At 30.5% G+C, this 21342-nt stretch overlaps 1 protein-coding gene across 3 annotated transcripts; it reads right to left on the reverse strand.

Moving 5' to 3' along the window:
* Positions 1 to 4876: 4876 nt before the first annotated feature.
* On the reverse strand, positions 4877 to 20874 carry LOC129976068 (uncharacterized). Of its 3 annotated transcripts, none has more exons than XM_056089438.1 (4): positions 20819 to 20874; positions 8027 to 8163; positions 6260 to 6619; positions 4877 to 5216 (listed from the first exon to the last, which is right to left on the reverse strand). In XM_056089438.1, the coding sequence occupies exons 2-4, from the start codon at positions 8060 to 8062 to the stop codon at positions 5043 to 5045; spliced, it is 570 nt and encodes a 189-aa protein (XP_055945413.1). In that variant the 5' UTR covers positions 8063 to 8163; positions 20819 to 20874; the 3' UTR covers positions 4877 to 5042. The 3 variants fall into 3 exon arrangements, with proteins under 3 accessions (XP_055945413.1, XP_055945414.1, XP_055945411.1); XM_056089439.1 differs by lacking the exon at positions 20819 to 20874 and adding an exon at positions 13949 to 14012; XM_056089436.1 differs by lacking the exon at positions 20819 to 20874 and having other exon boundaries at positions 8027 to 8690.
* Positions 20875 to 21342: the final 468 nt, after the last annotated feature.

Raw genomic sequence — 21342 nt, forward strand, 5'->3', positions numbered from 1 at the left:
GCAATAGAAGATCACGCCTACTTCAGGAAAATCACGTGACTGCAACGGGACAATGGCAAATGGCTGTCGTCCCGAAGCGACAACCATTTGCCATTGTCCCATCGACGCTGTCCCAACTGTTCACACGAGGACAACAGCTGACAGACTACAATTGCGCGCAACTATTGGCATCGTGTGAACCCAACTTTAAAAAATCTTTCTTTTTCTTTTCTTTTTTTTTTTTTGAAATATAAGCGCGTTTTTAACTGAGTGAAAAAATAAAAATTTGACAAATATGCTGTTTATTGGATAAAATATATGACGTCATACAATTTAAATTTGAGGCAAAACAATTAATTTTTCAAAATTAATCAGGATTAATACAAACAAAAATCAAAATTTATTTCAGAATCCCGTATGATAAAAAATATAGGAATATACTATATATGATACTATATAGCATAAGATATAGAACTATGAAAGATTTCAGTTGGAAACAAGTATAAGTTTTAAAATCCTTTTCCTTTTCAATTATTGTAGCTTGATGAAGCCTTGAAATTGCTAGTTCTGTTGTTTCTAATTCAATAGCTCTGGATATTCATTTAAAATCCGAAGAATATTGTAACTAACAATATCGAATAACAATAACCGGAAGGTATGGATTGAAGAATTTCTACAAGATGTAAACAATCTGGGATTTCGTGACCAGTTTTGAGATCGAAAGCGTGCAATTAAGTTGGAGTTATTTGGTAAATAAACTGAAAATAATATAGTTACAAAATGTAGAAAGTGAATAATATATATTTGTATAATTAAGAAAATGCTTTTTAAAACTGAGTTTGTTTGATAATATTTGGTTGCATACATCTCAAGCTTGTTTTCTGCCAGTATGAGAAACTGATTTCTGATGATATCTTCGAAGAGCGTAGAAAATAGCTGTTAGCTCAGCAGTAAAAACAGAGCACGAGTTCTGCAGACGGTATAAGATTCAACTATTAATCCGCAGTCAGCATGTCCATCTGATTTCGAACCACCAGTATAAAAGTATAAATTGGCATATAAGAACGGAAGTGATGGTGATAAAAGCATAAAACAGCTTATAGAAAACTATCAGTGCAGTTTTAAACTTGTAATATTCAGAAAGCTGTTAAGAAATGAGAACTGTGGTAAATCCCATGCTTAGACTTGTCAAAAATGGAAATTAATCCTGGACTCGCTGTGTGAATTCTCAAAAATAACCTACCGCATATAAATTTCTATATCAAATTACAAAAATATAATTCTGTTTTTCAGGCGGAATTCATTGCCATTGAATTTGCACCAAGATAAGCTTTAGAAAATAATAACGAAATTAATCTATTCACTGATAGCATTTCATCCCTCCAAACAATTAAAAGCCCTAGACCCAGATCCGAATACAACCTCAGAGTTAAAGACATTATTTAAGACGCAAGATCACTAGGTCAGGCTTTACTCAATGGAAGGACATGTTGGTAACCCGGGAAATGAACAACTTAACCACTTTACAAATTTTCCATTATTAACGGAAAGGAATTAAAAAATATTCTCATTCAAATATTAAACACAAAATCAAATTTTATATAAATCCAGAATGACAGAAATATTGGGAATCTTATGATTCTGTTTCAGGGGCTTGGGTTAGATAATTCATTTACAAGATGGACAACAATCTGTTTGTCTTTATTAAATACTTGATTTATTTCCTGAGCAACCATGGTACGTTCCATGATTATTTTAACAGTTTTAAAATACTAAATGGCTTCAGTTACTCTTGTGGAAAACCAAGCGACGTGGTTTATTATGTATTCGAATGAATAAATGCTAAAGATTACCATCTTTAAAAACTAGCTATCGATAACAGGAAAACTGGTTTTGGAATTTAGCTAAAAATTCTATGGCTATCAACAAAATTATTGAAGCTTTTAAAATCAGTAAGACGAATATATAATGCTTTGAATGATAAATGCCAGCTTTACATTTGAAAGATTTTAATGCATTTGTATTGTTTTTATTAACTGAATTTTATGTAGTAATTTTAGATCCGCTCATCGGGACATCGACCCTTTTTATATTGTGATGGTTTGTAAAGTTATTTTATAACAAAATTACCAATTATGTAAAATTTTTAAATCATTATATCTGCTGTAGGAATGCTATATAAATAGACATTTCCCATATAAGGTGGGTTAAATTGTGTAATTATTTTTACTCCCTGTTGGTTTGGATTGAGTAGATGTAGTGTTTCGTTTTGTTTACAACTTAATTACTTTCCCTTTAGGGGCTATGACTGTACCTGTACCCCAGTGTTCCATATTAGGCTTTATACTTTTATTTTTGAAAACTGATTTGGTGCGAGTTATAAATTAATGATACTCAAACAACTAGTCACCGAAAAGAGATAGTTACTGATAATTTTGAAGATCTGTAGCCACCTAATAATAGACAGCTTGCTTTGGCACAGAAAATCATCTCAAGATTCGATCCTAAACATTCACTGTGCATGAGGGTTTCGCGTATGCTATATCAAACACTTTCATTCTAGCATGCCTTGAAAGTTTAGAGAATAGAGCGCAAGTTCAGGTGTTATTTTCTTCACTTCACAGTGCCCAAAGTAAGATCCACCCTAAAATATACTTACAATTTCAAAAAGAAAGATTAATCTGGGAAATCATACCTTATAATTCGCACGAAATACTAGTTTCCTTCGGCTACTAGTTTTTCGACCACCATATTAATAACATGAATAGCTGTGTCAACCAACTTCAATGAACTATATTTTAAAACGACAGATGAAAATATTATTTTAAATTATGTTAGCATAATAAACATACAGCATTCAGATTATTTAGTTATGGCTGGAAAGTAACAAAATTTATTGGCGAAATCGGTCAAATTATTGATGCTGATCGGTCTGTCAATATTTTATAATGTGATATCCCTCGAAAATTAAAGGCAGTGGTGGACGAGTGGTTTTTGAGGAGGTATCTAGGATTTATAAGTTTTCATAAAAATAAAAATTAACGGCATCGGTATATTAATTGAGGTTGGGGAACTGTGTCAAGGCTTATTCCCTTTGGCAATGTATTGTGATGTTTGAGATTTTTTTTTCAAAATGGGTAGGAAACAAACAAATTGGTATAGTGCTGTAGCAGAGAGATTTTGTCTATCTTTTCAAGACTTTCATTAATAATGTTACAATATCGAACCAAAAATCGATTAATTATAAATTGGCTCCTCTTAAGGTGGGTTCAGACGAGGCTTATTATTGCGCGCAATAGAAGACCACGCCTACCAGAGGATGATCATGTGACCAATCCTCAAACAGGTTTAGTAAGTTTGTAGAGGGCATTCCAAATCTCTTAATGAATCACCTTTTGGCGCACACTCTCATTTCATGTACTTTCACGTACAACTTTGTGATTAGTGTCTGAAAATATTTTATCTATCGACATACCTTCATGGCTGAACGAAGCAGCCGAAGAAGGCATTTATCAAAGAACCAGAAAGATTTTTTGAAAAAAAACTCTACTTCGTCTTCTTGCGGTTCTGTCTGAGGAAGTAGAGGAAGAAATGAACGCCACAAAACGTACTTGGGTTAAAAAATGGATTAGAAGAAGAGATGAACTCGGCACTTCTAATCTTCTTTTAAAAGAGTTAGCTGCCGAGGATCCGAAAGAGTACCGGCTTTTTTTAAGACTAACTCCGGAGATGTTTAACAATTTGCTATGCCGAATTTCAGATACAATTCAACGGCAGAACACAATAATGAGAGGCAGTTTATCTGCAAAAATTAAACTGGAATTAACGCTGACCTTTTTAGCCAGTGGATGCAGTTATAGAACGCTGAGCCATCTCTTCCGTGTGCCTAAGAGCACCATTAGTTCTACGATTCCAGAAGTTTTGGATGCTATTTATGAAAGCTTGAATGAATTCATAAAGGTATAAAACTTATATTTATATAATTTGAATAATTAGTGCTGAATGAGTCGTATCAAAGAGTTTTTTATAAATCTGCCGTGATTGAATAGTAATATGTATAGAGAAAAGTTAATTTGCGAGCATTTTTATGGCCTAATAACATTTACAGGTATAAATATTATAAGAAAATTGAAAACACACACGCAAATTAGTCATTTATATTTTGACTTCAAATGATTAATATTTTGGATACTATGCGTTTTGCTGTTAATTTATTTTAAAACACCTTTTGTTGCAAATGCCTTGTTCACTACAGTGATTTTTTTTAATACTTGATTTTAAAGCAATAGAAATGAGTTGCTGGTGTTAGAAATGGAGAAGTATCACGAGAAAAAAAAATTGTTCACTCACTATTGATATAGAACCATAAGAGATCCTAATCTCTTGTTGATATTTATAATTTTTGCCAAAATAATTAATACAACAAATAATCTCTTTGTCTTATCAATTAAGCATATTGATTTAAAATGTTAGATGTTAATTACTTTGTTAATTAACATCTACTAAAGGCAAAGTAATTAACATCTAGATGTTAATTACTTTGCCTTTAGTAAATATTTACTACAGCAAAATTTCCTACTGTTTAATTTTATGAAGGAAAGCAATAAATTGAAGGTTTTAAAGTCATTATTACTACTGTAAACAAATAAAATTTAAGTAACTTAAAAAAAAATTACTGCATATTTATTTAAAAACAACAAGAAATAATTACTTCATTTTTTAGTAATTATTTTATATTATAGCAACTATAAGTAGATATTAAATAATTCAGTCATGAAACACACAAAAAATCAAATTATAATTTATTTATTGATCGTTAAAATTTGTACATTGCATGGCTGCATCTAATACATCATTTAATGCATGTATGGGTGTTTTTGCACACTCTGCAGCCATGTCATGCAGCCGGTACTTGCTGATAATGCCTAGTATTTCCAATTGTGCCTGAATCGCTGATTCAGGCTTCAGTTTTTTAATATGTAATGCGATGGATCTTCCGAAAGCATCCACTTCATCATCTGAATCTATATTCAGTCTGTCCGCAAGTTGTTTTATATCCCCAGTTATTTGAAGCAAGTCCCTATTCCTCTTTTTTCTTTTCCCAAATGAGGTTCTGCCTCGTTCAGACTGAGGAGTCGACATTGAAGGAAGGTGAGGAGTACTCGCTGGTGTTGATGTAGAGATGATCTCCACACCATTCCTTTCAGCATCTGCTTTCTCAACAGTTGGCTGAGGTTCTTGAAAAATTGATAACAAATTACGATTTTGAATGATGTCACAAAAGCATATTTCAGAACATGAATAATAATTTTTCATTATTCTCATTAAATAAAAATTTTATTACAGGTCCCCTCTACTACAGAAGAATGGGCTGCTATTAAGCAAGGTTTTTTGAACGCGTGGAATTTCCCAAATTGTCATGGGGCACTTGATGGAAAACATGTCCTGATACAGTCACCTCCTAATTGTGGCTCACAATTTTTCAACTACAAAGGATTCCACAGTATAATTCTACTAGCAGTAGCTAGTTGGGATTACACGTTTCTGTATATTGATGTTGGATGCAATGGAATAGTTTCCGATGGAGGAGTACTACAGAACAGTGCTCTCTCCGAAAAATTAGAACAATACACTTTATTTGGTACAGATGGATGCATTATTGGGGATGATGCGTTTCCCTTGAAACCATATTTGATGAAGCCATTCAAAATTCATCCATTGACTACCGAGAAAAAGATATTCAACTACCGTCTAAGTAGAGCTAGACGAGTTGTAGAAAATGCTTTCGGTATTTTAACTAGCAGATTTAGAATCTTCACAAGAAAAATTGAATGCCAGTTATCTACAACTGACAAAATTGTGAAAGCATCTTGTGCTTTGCACAACTGGCTCATCAAAACATCTGCATCATCTTATCTATCTCGGGGGTCTTTCGATGAAGAAAATATTGAAACAGGTGAGATTATTCCTGGTCACTGGAGATCAGAAATAACCGAATTATTCAACATTCAGAGTATTTCTGGTCGAAACTGCAAATCATCAAAACTTGCCAAATTGTACAGGAATAATCTTGTCAGATATTTCAGTAATGAAGGAGCTGTGCCATGGCAAAATGGTAAAGTATAATAAATTGTCAAAATTTATTTATATTCTTCTTTTACTATAATTTTGTAAAATGTTTTATTGTTATTAAGGAACCAGAATGTGGCCATATCTTGTATATTTAATTTTTTAATATTACTTTGCTTATTGTATAAATAAAAGATGTTAGTGTACTTACCAAATTGTCTGTCGTATTCCTCTTTTCTTTCACCACATTCATGAACTCGTCCATTATATGAAACCATCTGAGATTCGGTACATAAACTTCTGCAGCGCCAATCCCCGATCTTTCGGAGGCTCTAATTTTTCTGCTCTCTATATTATATGTTCCTCGAAGGCTTTTAATCTTAGCCTTTACTAGCTCAGGAGTCCAATCTTGAAGACCTATTTCAGATGAAATGGCTTCAGTCATGGTATCCAGAGCCTTTCTTTTTAAATTTTTGTTTTTATATGCAGCGCTATCGACATTCCATAGACATTCATGTTCCCGATAAAGGGACACAAATTTGCATGTCTCACTGTCAGACAGCTTCATTTTCTAAAATGGAAAACAAAAACAAAAAATTCTTAAAGTTAAAAATTTCAATTTGAATAAAATACAACTATAGTTCAATAAAAAAGTACACATCAAAATATTAATGTATACCATAATTACTTAACTTTTTTTTATACGTAAATATTAAAAGCATTTGAGTTAGTGGTATGCTGAGGGTCCTACATTTTTAGTTTCTTGCTTGAATACAAAACATTAAATTTTGTATATTTTATTTGTAACCATTCAGTTTTAAACTTAGCTTATTCATAAAATTACAGGTGGTAAGAAGAGTTTAATATTAATAAACAGAGAATCATTACCACAAAACTAATTTAAATACTCTTGAAAAATGTATATTATACCAAATAATTCATAAACATATGGTGTGACTAACTTATGATTGTATTCACTGTTATTTGTTTCGCTGCTATTTTTTATACATGTATAAGAAATATTTCACAAGGAATAGAATTAAATATTTTATTCAAAAAACATTATTGTATACAAATGGTTAAAAAAATCCTGAAAACTAAAAAGACTGCACATTCAAAACCTTTCTCCTCATTTCATTATCAAAATATAAATCCACAATTATTGCTAACACCAAATGTATAAAGCTCATATTTCATAAAACTATTTAATAATAATAGGAATGCATTAATTTATAAAAATTATTAGTTATTAAAAATCTAAATGTTTTAATTAATACAATTCAGTCCATATTAAAATTTTAGCAATTTCTAAATTTAGAAGACAATGACCATGCCAAAATAATGGTAAACAGTAACTGTAGCAAGCATTGAATATTTAAAAATTATATTAATTAACTAAATAAATGTGATAAAATGACCATTAACATGCTAACACCAATCTCAAGCAAATATATAAATATTGACCGAAGGGCCTTTTCATGCCTCTGCCACATCTAACAAATTGTGTCAAATATATATTTTATAACAAACAATTTTATTATAGTATTGGAATACTTTTTCATAAAAATTAGACATAAATAAAACTTACCTGATAAATAAACAAATAGCTAAAATGAAAGGTGAAAGAAATAAAAGATCAAGTAAATTTTAATGAAGAAAAAAATGAAAATAGAATGGCCGTAACGAAAGAAAACAATAATCGAAATGGCGAAAAACAAAGAACACACGTTGTTTGGAGGCTTCGCACCTTGGTACTTTTTACGCCAAATAAATTTTGTTTACACGCCAACAAACATAATTTTTTAAGCCAAAATCTGCACACGCATGCGCAAATAGAGGAAATGTTGGGACAATGGCAAATAATTGTCCCGTCGGGACAACCGTTTGCCATTGTCTCAAGTGTTCACGCGGGGACAATAGAGGGACAACAGTAGAGAGACAACGATTGCGCGCAATAAAAAGCCTCGTGTGAACCCACCTTTACAGTTATACAGCTCTCACAATGTGATACCATACTGGAAATGGAGCATCTCGGTGGCAACTGGTCCTATTCCTCTAGCAACTGCAAGTCCCGAGTGATTCTGGATAAGGAATGGGCAGAATTGAAATGTCCTCCTAAAAGTTTCATAGATATGCTATAAAAGATTTAAATTGGAATTCTGATTGATCAATTCAACAGGTAAATATTTTCACTTTGCGGAAATTCCGCTACCAGATGAGCTCTATGAGCACAAATATTGTTTTCTATAAAAATCACAGTCAATTACATCCTGGAAATAGCGAACAAAGAGTTTTAAGAATTTATCTCTATATTCACCCCAGTTGCAAAGCCTCTGACAAAAACCTGAAGCCTGTCAAAATGATGTTTGTCAGACTACTAAACTGCCTTTGTCATAGTGATCTCGTGCTCAGACGTTGGATTTCTGTTTCTTTCCAGCCGAATTAAACACCGAAAATCAGTGTTGACACTGATGATACAGTGTTGACAGTGACTCCACAATAAGTAAAACAATCCTCCACTAATCCCTAATCCAAAGTCAATGTTCTCGATATCACATTAAATGGATTCACCTGTGTGCAAATCAAAAACAGATCTCTCATGTAGTCTTTTGGAAATAATAGATTGCGGTGTGATAGCATTTATTGAGTCTTCACGTGACTATTTCCTGTGCTCGCATGAAGGTCATGAAAGCTAAGTATTGCCTTTTTGCTAAAGTGGGTTGACTTTAACAAATGTGCAATAACTATAGGGCACAATAATTGTTTGCTGCTGTTATCCCGAATTAGCGTAATGTGAGCAATTGAGACAACGTTGATGGAACAATGCCAATGTCCCAATGCAGTCACGTGATTTTAGATTGGCGTGATTTTCTATAGTACTGCAATAGTTGACCTTATGTGAATGCTATTATGTGCATCGTCACGTCTTTTGAACGATATTATTCCCACTTCCTCTCCAAAGACAAAATGACTCATACGTAAGTACAGGCTAAATGCAACTGAACTGAAGTAATCTTGAAATACATTTAACAGCAAGATGAAACTGCAAGTACGTAATGGTGCTTTTCATATGGCAGCCTGACAAAGGAGTGAAAAGCATCAAACTGCAGGATTGCAACATACCAACGTAATTTTTTACAAAATAAACATAATTATTTTGTCTTTTTAAACTGTATCCATGCTATTTTATTTCTCTCTTTTTCTTTAAAGCAAGCTAGATGATTATGTTTTTTATATATATCTTCAGCATATCATGACAGATATTGTTAAATATGGAGTTTTCAAGTACTTTTTCTTTTATTTCTTTTCTTATTGCCAGACATGACACTGGTTTGAAATTTAGCTGTACAAAAATATTAAATTAATTTATACAAAAAAAAAAAAACTTTGAGATATTGTAAAATTATAAAATACAAGAAAATTATAAGATATCAAGAATAATGAAATCCGATTCTGAAAATGCTGAAATTCGCGTTTCCGTGGGAATGTGTCATTTCCGCATCACCCAACATTTTCATTTATACAAAATCTGCATGCACGGTTTACGTTGGATTATTGAGACTGAGCATTTAGAAAAATGTTACAAAAACACATCGTTAAATACTTTATTTTGATTAAAAGTTACATAAAAACATTTTTTAAATATAGTAATATCTATATACACTAATTTTTACATTCCGCAACAATTCTTTTGAATCGATAATAATTTTCCAAACAAAAGGATTCAATGCAAAATTAATTCTTCTATGTAATGACAGACAAAATAATATTAAAACTATAATAAATTTAAATAGTGCTATAGTTTTAAACATATCAAATAAAAATGATCTCACATATATCTTCTGAAAATAAATAAATAAAAAACATTCAAAGACGCCATATTTGTACAGAATATCAATAAGGTTTAATGTATCTTTGTTAATAAATGAAATCTTTCAAAACTATATATATATATAATTTTTGAAGCAGAATCGTGGCCGAAGACAGGGAAGACAATTCGAATTTTTTTAACTTCGTTTTATTTTATCTCGGGATGCATGATTTATGCAAAAGCAGCGCTGACGGACTGGCGTCCGCTCACCAGCGATACAGGAGCAGAAAAGAATAAAAGAGAAGGAAAGAAATCCCCAGTACTTATATACTGTGAGATTTTGATAGGGATTTCTCTACACATGTCGATCCAGGTAAGGGAATTATAGGGATCTTTTAAAAGAATTTGTTTAGGTCAGCAATTTTTTATCCCTTCACTCGGAGCGTGTTTATCGCCGTCCTGAGCATTTTTACAAAGCTTCTGTTGAAAAAATTAAATAGAAAAGTGAAATGGGTTCAAGAAAAAGAGAATATTTTAGAATAAAGTTAATATGTGCTGAATTGTGTTAAAAATTAGGAAATTAATTAGATTTTAATATATATATATATATATATATATATATATATATATATATATATATATATATATATATATATATATATATATATATATATAGAGCAAGTATAAAACAGGAAATGATGGTGAAAGCTGACAGATACACTTTGGATTGCCATACATCTTGCATTTCATCATTCAGGCTTGTATTACTTTCCTTAAACTAAATACGGAAGAGAAGTGTCCGAAATATTTTTGCAGATACAAAGCATACTGACTAACCATACTCAATAAACAACTACTTCGATCTGCCCAAAGACACATGGAAATTTTGAATGACTGGAAAGCCTCGCAAGCAAGGAACTATTGTTAAGTCTTAAGCGCCATCAACGGCCATGATACAAATCCTCCCGTAGAAGACACGCTCTGTTATCGATATGGATAGCCGATCCTACGCCATTTCTGTACCACCAGGACAATGAGAAGCAACCATCGCATCGTTCACTGTTTCTTATCCTCATATTTAAGTTGCCTTCCATGGGATAAGTATACTAATTAGAAGTAATGCTTAATAAAGTTATGCGAATACGCACTTACCAATACAGCCCATAATGTAAAGAAAGAAAAAAAAAATTCTCATGTCAATACAATAGTCAAACAAAATAAACAGGTTATTATTGGAGTTAAAATAAGCAATTCTAATTTGTCAATATAATTTAAAAAGGATTTCAACGCAGTTTCATAACTATGTGAAAGAAGAAGTAAATGATACCGTTATGAAAGTGAAATCAATTTTAAACTATAAATGGATTGAAAAGAATTAGTCTTGTAACTCTCTTGTTATTTTGGTTGTTTAAACTTCATAGATTTTTTTTTGTCATTGTAAAATAGACCATTATTCTTTGTTTCAAGACCATGATACTCGTACGTTCGGACGATTTAACTTTGAAAAGGGGGGGGGGATAAACAGTAATATGTGTACATTTTCCAAATATTTTTGTTACGCCTGAACTCCAGTCTCGTTAAAGCACTTTCGTTCGTTTTACTGTTTTTTTCTTTTTTTTGTGAAATAAAAACCTTCTGATGCATGCGCAAAAGCGAGAAGAGTTACCGATCGAACAGAGTTGACAGGGCATACGCATATTTTCCAAGTTTAATTTATTACGCGTTTAGCACGTTAATGTTTAGTACTTAAACAGCTCGTATCCATGATTGAATATTAAGGCAACCCTAGATATATTAGAAAATAAGAATTGTCTGTACACACTAAATTTAAACCTACACATATAAATGTAGTATAATTTCCCTTAACTGCGGTCTGCCTGAAGATCTGATGCAATCATTTTGATCCCTGTATTGTACAATATCTCCAAGATGTTGTTCGACATTCTGAATGACAGACAATAAATATCGTGATAGTATCAAATGATATTGTACGGAATTTTGTGCTAATAAGGACATCAAAGAGCTTTTCATCCCTATTAGCACAAGATATTGTACGACATCTCCACGATATTGTACGATATTTTGAATGTCGACCAATGTCGTAAAGATATCATAACAATGTTGTTGAACATTTTGTGCTCATAGGGATAACATAGACGAAATGTTTTTTTTTTCCTTATTCAAATAATTCTTAATAAATATTGTACACGATTTAATCCCCTGTTCCAAATGGCATTCAGTTTTGGTATTCGGATAAAAGTACTAATTTTCTATTGCAGCTTATTCTTGAAGAGGTTCTTCTCTGCTGGTTTCATGCAGGTAACTGTTCTTTCGAATGGATCAATAAATGATGCTTCAAATTAAAATTGTTTTTGTAAGCTTTGCCACATATCACATTCATGAGACTTCTCGCCTGTATGACTAATTGAATGCCTTTGCAATTCACCTTTACGTCTAAACTCTTTGCCACACATCTCACATGCATGAGGTTTTTCAACAGTATGAATGTGAACATGAGCTTTTAAATAATACTTCTGCGCAAATCTTTTATTGCATATCTCACAAACATGAGGTTTTATATTCTTATGGATAAGCAAATGCGCCCTTAAGCTGCGGTCCTGGGAGAATAACTTCCCACATACCTCACACACATGTGACTTCGTATTTAGATGCACGAGAGAATGCTCGCTTAGATAGCGCTTTGTCCGAAATGCGCTTCCACATGCTTTACATACATAAGGTTTTTTTTTTGAGTGGAGAACTAAATGAGAAGTTAAATAACCTCTTCTAGTAAATGCTCTATTACATATCTCACAAACATAAGAAGTTCCATTAGTGTGGATAGGCCGATGTCTTTGTAAATTTTTTCTCGAAGTAAATGTCTTCCCACAAATATCGCAGGTATATGTTGTAGGCAGATCCTTGTCTATTCTGTGTATGATTATTTTTCCTTCTGATATAGTAAACAAACTTTTTCTTATCGTACAGTTCTGTTGAAGAAATTCTTTACCAGATGTATCGTCTACATTTAGGATGTTTGATGCTTGCATATTACTCATGTTTTCTAAAGATTCTGGAATGTTTCGGGTTCAGAAGAAATATAAAAACATTATTCTTATTCAAATTGATATTGGTCTTTTGATTCCAGATCCATTATTACAAAGAATTTTTAAATGAGAAGCATACAAGATGCAAAACTTTGCAACAGAATAAACTTTAAAATCTTTAAAAAAATTATGAAGCAAATCCATAATAATTAATAAAAATTTAAAAGCGGAGAATTGATTGAATGAAACTTGCTTTTAGCATCTAAGTTTTTTTTAAAAAAAATTATTTCGTTGATTCCATGAAAAGAAGCAGACAAAGGCCCAAATATCTGAGGTTTAATAATTGAATTTTATGGTTGAAAATTTCACGAGTTTTCAAAACCTCTCCATCCTCAAATAAGATTTTCAATATAAATACAGAAATTCATGTTTCCTCTGGAAATTAAACTATGAAACGGTTTATAACATTAATCTTATTTCTTATGGATCATAATAAATATCACTAAATTATCTTATGGATCATAAAATCAAAAGGAGAAACAGCTACACTGATGTTAATTGATGGACCATCAATTCCAAACAATGCAAAGCATTTTTATCTATGTTCAAAATTAGTGGATACTAGGATTACATGTAAAGCAGACTTTCTTTCAACTAAGATCAAGACGTCCAGAATTTATCGTTTTCTCAAAGTAGTATTTACCTGGAAATATAATTTATTATTAAAATGACATTGAAACAAAAATATGTTCAAATAGCTATTTTAAAAATAAATAAGCAGAGTAGATATCCACTTAAAAGACAATGAGAAATATCTGATTTAATCCACTGAAGAAAAACTCGAAAGATTACAATGTTATAATTTGTAAGTCACTCATATTTATAAATTTGATTAGATTAGTTTAAAAAATTACATAGAATTAAAATTCTAAGAATGTGTTAAATTCATTGTTATTACATAGAAGTTATAAAAGCCTCATTCTCTTCATTTTTTTAAAATTCATTTTTATGATTTTTTTTCATTAGAGAATTTTTAACTTACTTTATATTAGAAACACGAATTTAATTTAGTGATGTCATGTCTCATGTTATGTGGTATCTTGCTGTTTTGGCAATCAATTTTGTTGTGTTGAGGTCTTACTCTTCATCAGTACTTATTGTTTGTTTCAGAAACCCGCGCACATTACCTTTTTGGACGATTTTACTCAGCAGAGAGGCGATAAGAGATCCTGCAAGTGCAATAAAAGATAGAAATAAACAATCGACGTCTGTGATTAAATATGTTAGCAAAAATTGTCATATGAGCGCGGCAATTTACTTGGCTGCAAATGGATAGCATACGCTTCCTCACTTTTTGGGGATTTTGATAATAAAGGTAAGATAATTCAGCGCATCAAAGATATTCCTCTATCAAGAAACACAATTAAAGAAAGAATCTTAAAACTGGCCGGAAATGTAACAGATGACATTAACTCCGCTCCTTTTATATCGCTATGGCTTGACGAAAGTACTGACGCCACTAAATCTGCACGTTTAACTATTTTTGCTCGATATTTTGTAGGTAAACGTCATTAAGGAAGAATTAATTGCAAGAACAATCGTTGCTAACAACTACAAAGCGCACAGATATTTGTAAGGATGTTTAAAAATCGTGTGCTGAGAAAAAAATTGATTTAAAAAGAACTGTTTCAGAAACAACTGATGGTGCTCCGAATATAGCGGGCAGAAAAAAAAAAAAAAAGGTTTTATTAGTTTATTTCAAACAGATGTAGGACATTCAATTCTGGAATTTCACTGCATTATTCACTAACAAGCCTTGTCTGCTAAGAGTGTTTTAACATTTTTTGATAATGTAATGGCGTTAGTCACAAAAATAGTCAACCTCATATCGTCGCAGGCTTTAAATAAACGAAAGTTTGATGCTTTGTTAGATGAAGTCAACTCGGTGTATAATGGCTCACTAATGTATAATAATGTTCGCTGGTTGAGCCACGGGAACGTACTTGAAAGGTTTGTTGACTGCTTGAAAGAAATCAGACTGTTTCTGCAAAATGAAGGTGAAATTGAACAATACGTACAGTTGTTGGATATTATGTGGCTTTCAAAACTGATGTTTTTTATAGACATATGCCCTTTGGCATAGACATATGCCCTTTGGCATATGTCTTCAGTCAATCAACTAAACAAAAAACTTCAAGGAACAAATAAAAAAAATGTCACCATGATGAATCTCATTTGCACTTTTGGCGGAAACGATATTATTATAAGAAACTACAAACTTGAAAAAAATATCAGTATTGTACATCAAATTTAGTTGTGTATGAGAAACCAAAGGGAAAAAAAAGTGCTTTAAGAATTTATGTCCGTAACTGATTCTTCAATCAAGGAATTTTCAGAGAGATTTTCTCAGTTCAAAGAATTATCAGAAGTTTATTTTGTAGCCCGATGTGATTTCATTTGATAAACTGAATTTGTCCCAATTCGATTGGTTGGAAATTGAAGAATTTGAAATGCAACCGATTGATTTCCAGTCTAGTTTAATATGGATTTAAAAATTTATTGAAAGAGGAGAAAAGTTGGAATAGATTGAAACAGAAAGATTAACAAGCAATGTAAGTAAAAATGACAGTAACGAAATTTTGGAAACATAGAATTCAATTCCAGACACATTTAACTGTTTGAAGAAGCTGGTCATGCTACTTTAACCATATTTCATCTACTTAGGCCTGCGAGTCCTTATTTACAGAAATGAGTAACATTAAAGACTCGCTTAGAAACCGTTTGGCAGATGAATCCCAATTCCGCATGCATTCTGCTAAAAGTAACACCTTACAGTCCTATTATAAGATATTTGTCATCTAATCTGCAACAACAGAAATCACACTGATGTTACTTTAATTTGAATTACACATAACTAAAACATCTACTACTATACAGTGCAAAATGTATTTTTTCGTAGTAAAGAAAGCCTTGAGTTATTAACATTTAATTTTATTATCTTCGCAATAATCACAAGTCAAAATTATTTGACGATACGTCTATACTTCTTTAAACATTTCTTTAGAAAAAAATGGCACGTTGATCTACAAAGGTTCGCAATCCTTGCTCTATCATTATCTTTTCTTCATAACATCCATTTCCCACTAATTCGAAACAGACCATGAACAGAATATTGAAAATAAGTTAATTAAATACAAGAAATAATTAAATATCGGTATACTTTATATAGATTGAATACACTATAAAGAGCAAGAATCCTCACTAAGAGTGCATACAAATTAACGAAAGTAAAATACCTATATCATTCATATATTGGAATTATAGAGTTCTCTTTTGTTTTGTTTGATAATGAACTCAGGTTGGTTGGTTGGTTTATTGGCGCAAAAGCCACATTTGGCCATACTGCGCCAATCAAATGGTAAAATTATAAAAGATTTTTTAAACACTCGTTTGTTAAATTAGTATAAGTGTGCAAAGATAAAATTGTATAATGCAAAAAGTGATCTTAGCATCTGAACATTTAAAAACATGGTTCATGAAAATTTGAAACTATGAAGAACGAACAAGAACACAAAAAATGTCCAACACAAATAGAATAATAGAAAAATTATATGCAAGTAAAAAAGCCAATAGCTCTTAAGAACTTAAAAATATTTGGATGGTATTTTTCACCCACCAAGTCTTGTAATGTTGAAAACGAGTTAAAAAAACGAGCACGATAAGAATTAAAAATAGGACATTCAATTAAAATATGGTGAACAGTAAAATCAACTTGGCAGCTGTTGCACATAGGCGCAATTTCCGCGAATATGAGATGTTTATGGGTGAAGCGCGTATGCCCTATACGGAGATGAGTCAATTTAACATCCATCTCAAGTATAGGATGAACAGACCAAGAAACAACGTCCGTTTTTATAAAATGTAATTTATTGTGGATCTGCAGATCCCATGACATTTGCCAGTTAGAACAGATGTGGTGATAGATGGACCTTTTAATGTCGCAGAAGGGAATTCCCATGCTTAAAAAAGTCATTGCAGATTTTGCGGCCAAGTCCGCCTTCTCATTCCCCAAGATGCCGACATGACTCGGTACCCAACAGAAAATAATATTTAACCCATCATTTTTTAAAAGTCGCAAGGTGAATAAAATTTTAATGGCAATCGGATGCATCTGATTGTGGTAATGCGATAGTGTATCCAGAGCACTCATGCTATCGGTGTAAATAATAAATTTACGCTGAATAGAAGTTGAAATTTTCTGAAGAGCACAGAAAATTGCCACTAACTCAGCAGTAAAAACCGAACAGCAATTGCGAAGACCATGGTTCAGTGTGTCAGATCGATCCCACAACCAACATGGCGATCTGATTTCGAGCCATCCGTAAAAATTGGCACAAAGGAAGAATACCGATAGCGATGATATGAAAAGAGCTGTTGGAAAACAAAAGGTGCAGTTAATGATTTGTCGAATCCTGTGAAAGGATTCAAGTACGAAAATTGTGGGATATCCGATAATGAACTCAGAAATGATGTTTAACAATATTAAATTAACATAAGTAATCACATAAAAATGGTACTAACATTAGATTAAAGATAATAATCAATAAAGTTAAAAAGTAATTCAATTTTCTAGTAAGTACTCACTGAATTGAAATATCATTATGAGTATGATAATTAATAAAATCCTGCGAAATTTTCATACATTCTATTCTACTTTCTTGATTTAAATCATTTACATACAACTTAACATTTATGTTTCTCCTCCCCTCCCCCCAATTTTTTTAAAATCATGAAATTGTTATAGACATCAAAATTATGTTATTTTAACAACTTTACAGCAGCTCTACTAATTGTATATATGAATCATCCCATAAATCTAGGCACATGATATAATGCATAAACATAATGTGAAAATATAATTGTTTAGATAATCGATCTTCTAATTTTGTGGTATTTAACATCAGTTCCTTATCCCTTATATAAATTACATAAATATTAAAAAGAAATTTTAATTCCATAGCTTTTAACAATTGAAGAAAATCAGGCAATTAAATATTTGATGGAACAATAAAATCAGTTTTTATTTCAGTTCAACAATGAAATCTATAGTTAAAAATAATAAATAAAAATATTTTTTAAAATGTCGAAATTCAGCAAAACTTTATACAACAATAATATTGATGTAATTGACCAGATAATTTTTAAACTATAAGATAATGTGAACATTTTTTTTATTTGTTGTAATATTTTCAGAAATTATTATAGGAAAATAGCAAAATGTTATGTAATTTTAATTAATTAAAACTCCAATTTAAACTTTAAAAAATCACTTTGATTTGCACATTCTTATAAGCAGTAGAAATATATTAGAGAAATTTACTGCATTATTATGCTGAAATGTTTTTAGAATATAAATATAGTATATGACCTTTTAATATCTTAGAATGTGAACCAGCTTTTTTCTATTTTTTACATTCAATTCAAAAAATAGAATTGATAATTACCAACATAAATTTCTTAAAATTCTGTAGGTAAAACATGCTAAGATTTTCAACATAATTTATTACATGTCAAATTATACTGTATAACCATGTTTAAAGTTAATTTCTCAGAATATATGAGTTATTCAATCAAAATAATTGCCCACTTCAAAGGTTAATATCAAAACTTAAAAAATAAATACAATTTTAGATTTATAAGTAAGATATTAACCATACAGAGCTATTTTTATGACAAAACAGAAACAAAATTAATCAGTAGATAAGATTCAACTTCCATCATATTAATAAAGTTATTATTATACAATTCATGCTTTTACATATGGAAATAAGAAACATGTTAATATATAGACATATTTCATATTATAGATAAAATTACAATAATTAAAGTATTGTCTTCAGATTGAAACAAAGAATTATATAAATATTTTGTAGTTAAAAAATCAGCTTTCCACCTATATAGTCCATAAACAATGTTGGAAGAAATCTCAAATGTTTATTTTAGAGTAGCATTTAAATATTTTATAGATTTTCAATTGTTTTATAACTTTCAAAATTGTAAATTTCAATAAAATGGGCAAATTCAATCTAGGAAAAGGTAGCCTTTTAGAAGAACAGTTTTGATTTTAGACAGTATATTTGAGTTTATGTATCAACAGTCTTGATTTAATGTATACAATATCATGATAAAAATTACAATTTAATAATTCGTTTATATAATATTTCATAATAATGGTCTTTAACTCTTTATTATCTTACTGCAATTTGACTTAATTATGAACACCGTCTTCACAATATGTTTCAGATCACTACAACAAAAGTAGAAAGTATTATCAATTTTACCGTAGCTGAAATAAGAAATGATATATGAATTTTAGTCACAAAAGCATACTATCTAAAATTTTAACAATATTTGTTTTTTAAAAAATTAGGCATTTGCACAATATTATTTGCACTAAAAAGTTGTGGAAGGCAGCTGCATACAGAAAGAATTAATTTCTGAAATATATAATTAATTATCAGATTCGTAAAATTTTAAGAACCTAATATTTAAATACATTATATAATATCTAATATAAGAAAAATAAAATTGCTTAAGTAAGATCTATTGATTAAATTATCACTGAGGAATCTAGTTAGTGAGCAATATAAAATTACTTAACTAAACTACAAGTTTATTTATGTATGAATATACAGCATTACGTAAAATACAGAAAATAATTAAACATTGCCTACTTAAAATGAGATGAATAAATACAATTAAATTTTTCTTACTTTTCAACATATTTTCACATAACTATACTGTCTGATAAAAATTTACCTTCAAAGATAAAAATGATGATATTAAGTAATCAATTCTAGACTATTTCAATGAGCAACAAATTGTATTCCGCATTTAGAATAATAAATTCATTATCTTTATTAAGTACATAAAATCTTTTAATTTTATGACTTTTACCAGACTTTTTTGAACAATTATTGAAAGCATGTACAAAATTACTAAATTAGTAATAAATTTATTCTTAGTCAATATGACTGAAAATAAAAAACTCATAATTATAGTAACTATTAAAAATATGGCTTTTTTGAATATCATTTTTGAGTAACACAAGCAGTAGAGGAGAAACATTTTCCATAGTTCAGCAAACAAAAGAAAAACACAAATATTATCATCTGAAAAGCAGGAAACTATATGATTTAAGGAGTATTAAAATGGTACAGAAAACTAAAGTAAGAACCACCAAGATAAATTTTCAATGGATAAAATCTTTATGAGTTATAACACAAGAAAATATAAACAATAATAAAAGGGATTTAATTAATATATTTAGACAAGACCTACTGAAAAACATGATACATTGATAACTGTAAATGCAGATAAAAACATTTAGCAACATTTTTATGACATTTTATTTACATATACTATATTTTAAATATAATTTTTTAATTATCATTAAATTCTTACTGTCATAATAATTATTTTATTAGCAAAATATTTAAACTTTCCATATTGAATAGAATAACATAACAGAGACAATTAAGATTAATTTAAATTGTACAAAATTCATGCTTTTTTTTTAAAAATCTTTTTATAGATTTATTTATAAACATGCTTTTTATTAAAGGGAAAAAATAGAAATTCAATGAATCGGTTTGGGATTTTTAAGTTATAAGATTTTATTTATAGTCGCAATAATTATTTATGAATATTTTAATTAGTTATTTATAAATATAAATTCTTCTGCTGAATGAAAAATGAAAATAAAGATTGGTGACGATATAAATTGTGCTTTACACAAATCAATAACAGTAATTCTACCATATTCAACAAAGATTGCTTTTGGAAATAAGAATATAATTTTAATAGAAAATTTTTTAATTATAAATTAGAATAGTTATAAATTAGAACTCACTTTAGATTTTATAGTTAAAGTTAGAGAAATATAATTCGTACACATTTCACTTAAAACTTCGCGCTGGAAACAACACCAAGCGAAACCTTCAAGTAATTCGGCATCATGCAAAATCGGTTGCTGTTAAACAGCGAAAGGCTCGTCAAAATATCCGGATCTCATTATGTAAAGAAACTCCACTTAGGTTCAAAGAGAGGACAGCAAATCTAGATCCGAAAACGAGTCGGATCTTGGATCATGTTCTAAAGGCGAATAACCAGGATATAAGCAATTGCCTATGGGGTCCTACAGTTTTGTAGGGATGACGAATATTTTAAGAGCGGTTATTACGTAACCAATATCAAAAAGTCACAAATACAAGTGATCAATACTTTTCAAAGAGGGGTGTGATTCAAATCCTTGATACGATCTTAATGATGATATTTCGATTACAGGTTTTGGATCACGATAGAAAGTAACAATCGATACGATATCACTGAAATTTGCCGGAGCGGTGACTTCACTGGAAAGTAACAATCGATACG

Source organism: Argiope bruennichi, chromosome 7 (assembly GCF_947563725.1).
Source record: "Argiope bruennichi chromosome 7, qqArgBrue1.1, whole genome shotgun sequence".
Taxonomy (NCBI): Eukaryota; Metazoa; Arthropoda; class Arachnida; order Araneae; family Araneidae; genus Argiope; species Argiope bruennichi.

What these genes read in the sequence shown, in the direction of transcription:
- LOC129976068 (XM_056089438.1), bottom strand. Translation starts at nt 8,062, where the DNA reads ATGGTATCACATTGTGAGAGCTGTATAACTGTAAAG. An exon ending in AGAGCTGTATAACTGTAAAG is followed by an intron (nt 6,620 to 8,026) that starts GTGGGTTCACAC and finishes TTTCCATTTTAG; the next exon opens with AAAATGAAGCTGTCTGACAG. An exon ending in GGAATACGACAGACAATTTG is followed by an intron (nt 5,217 to 6,259) that starts GTAAGTACACTA and finishes CAATTTTTCAAG; the next exon opens with AACCTCAGCCAACTGTTGAG.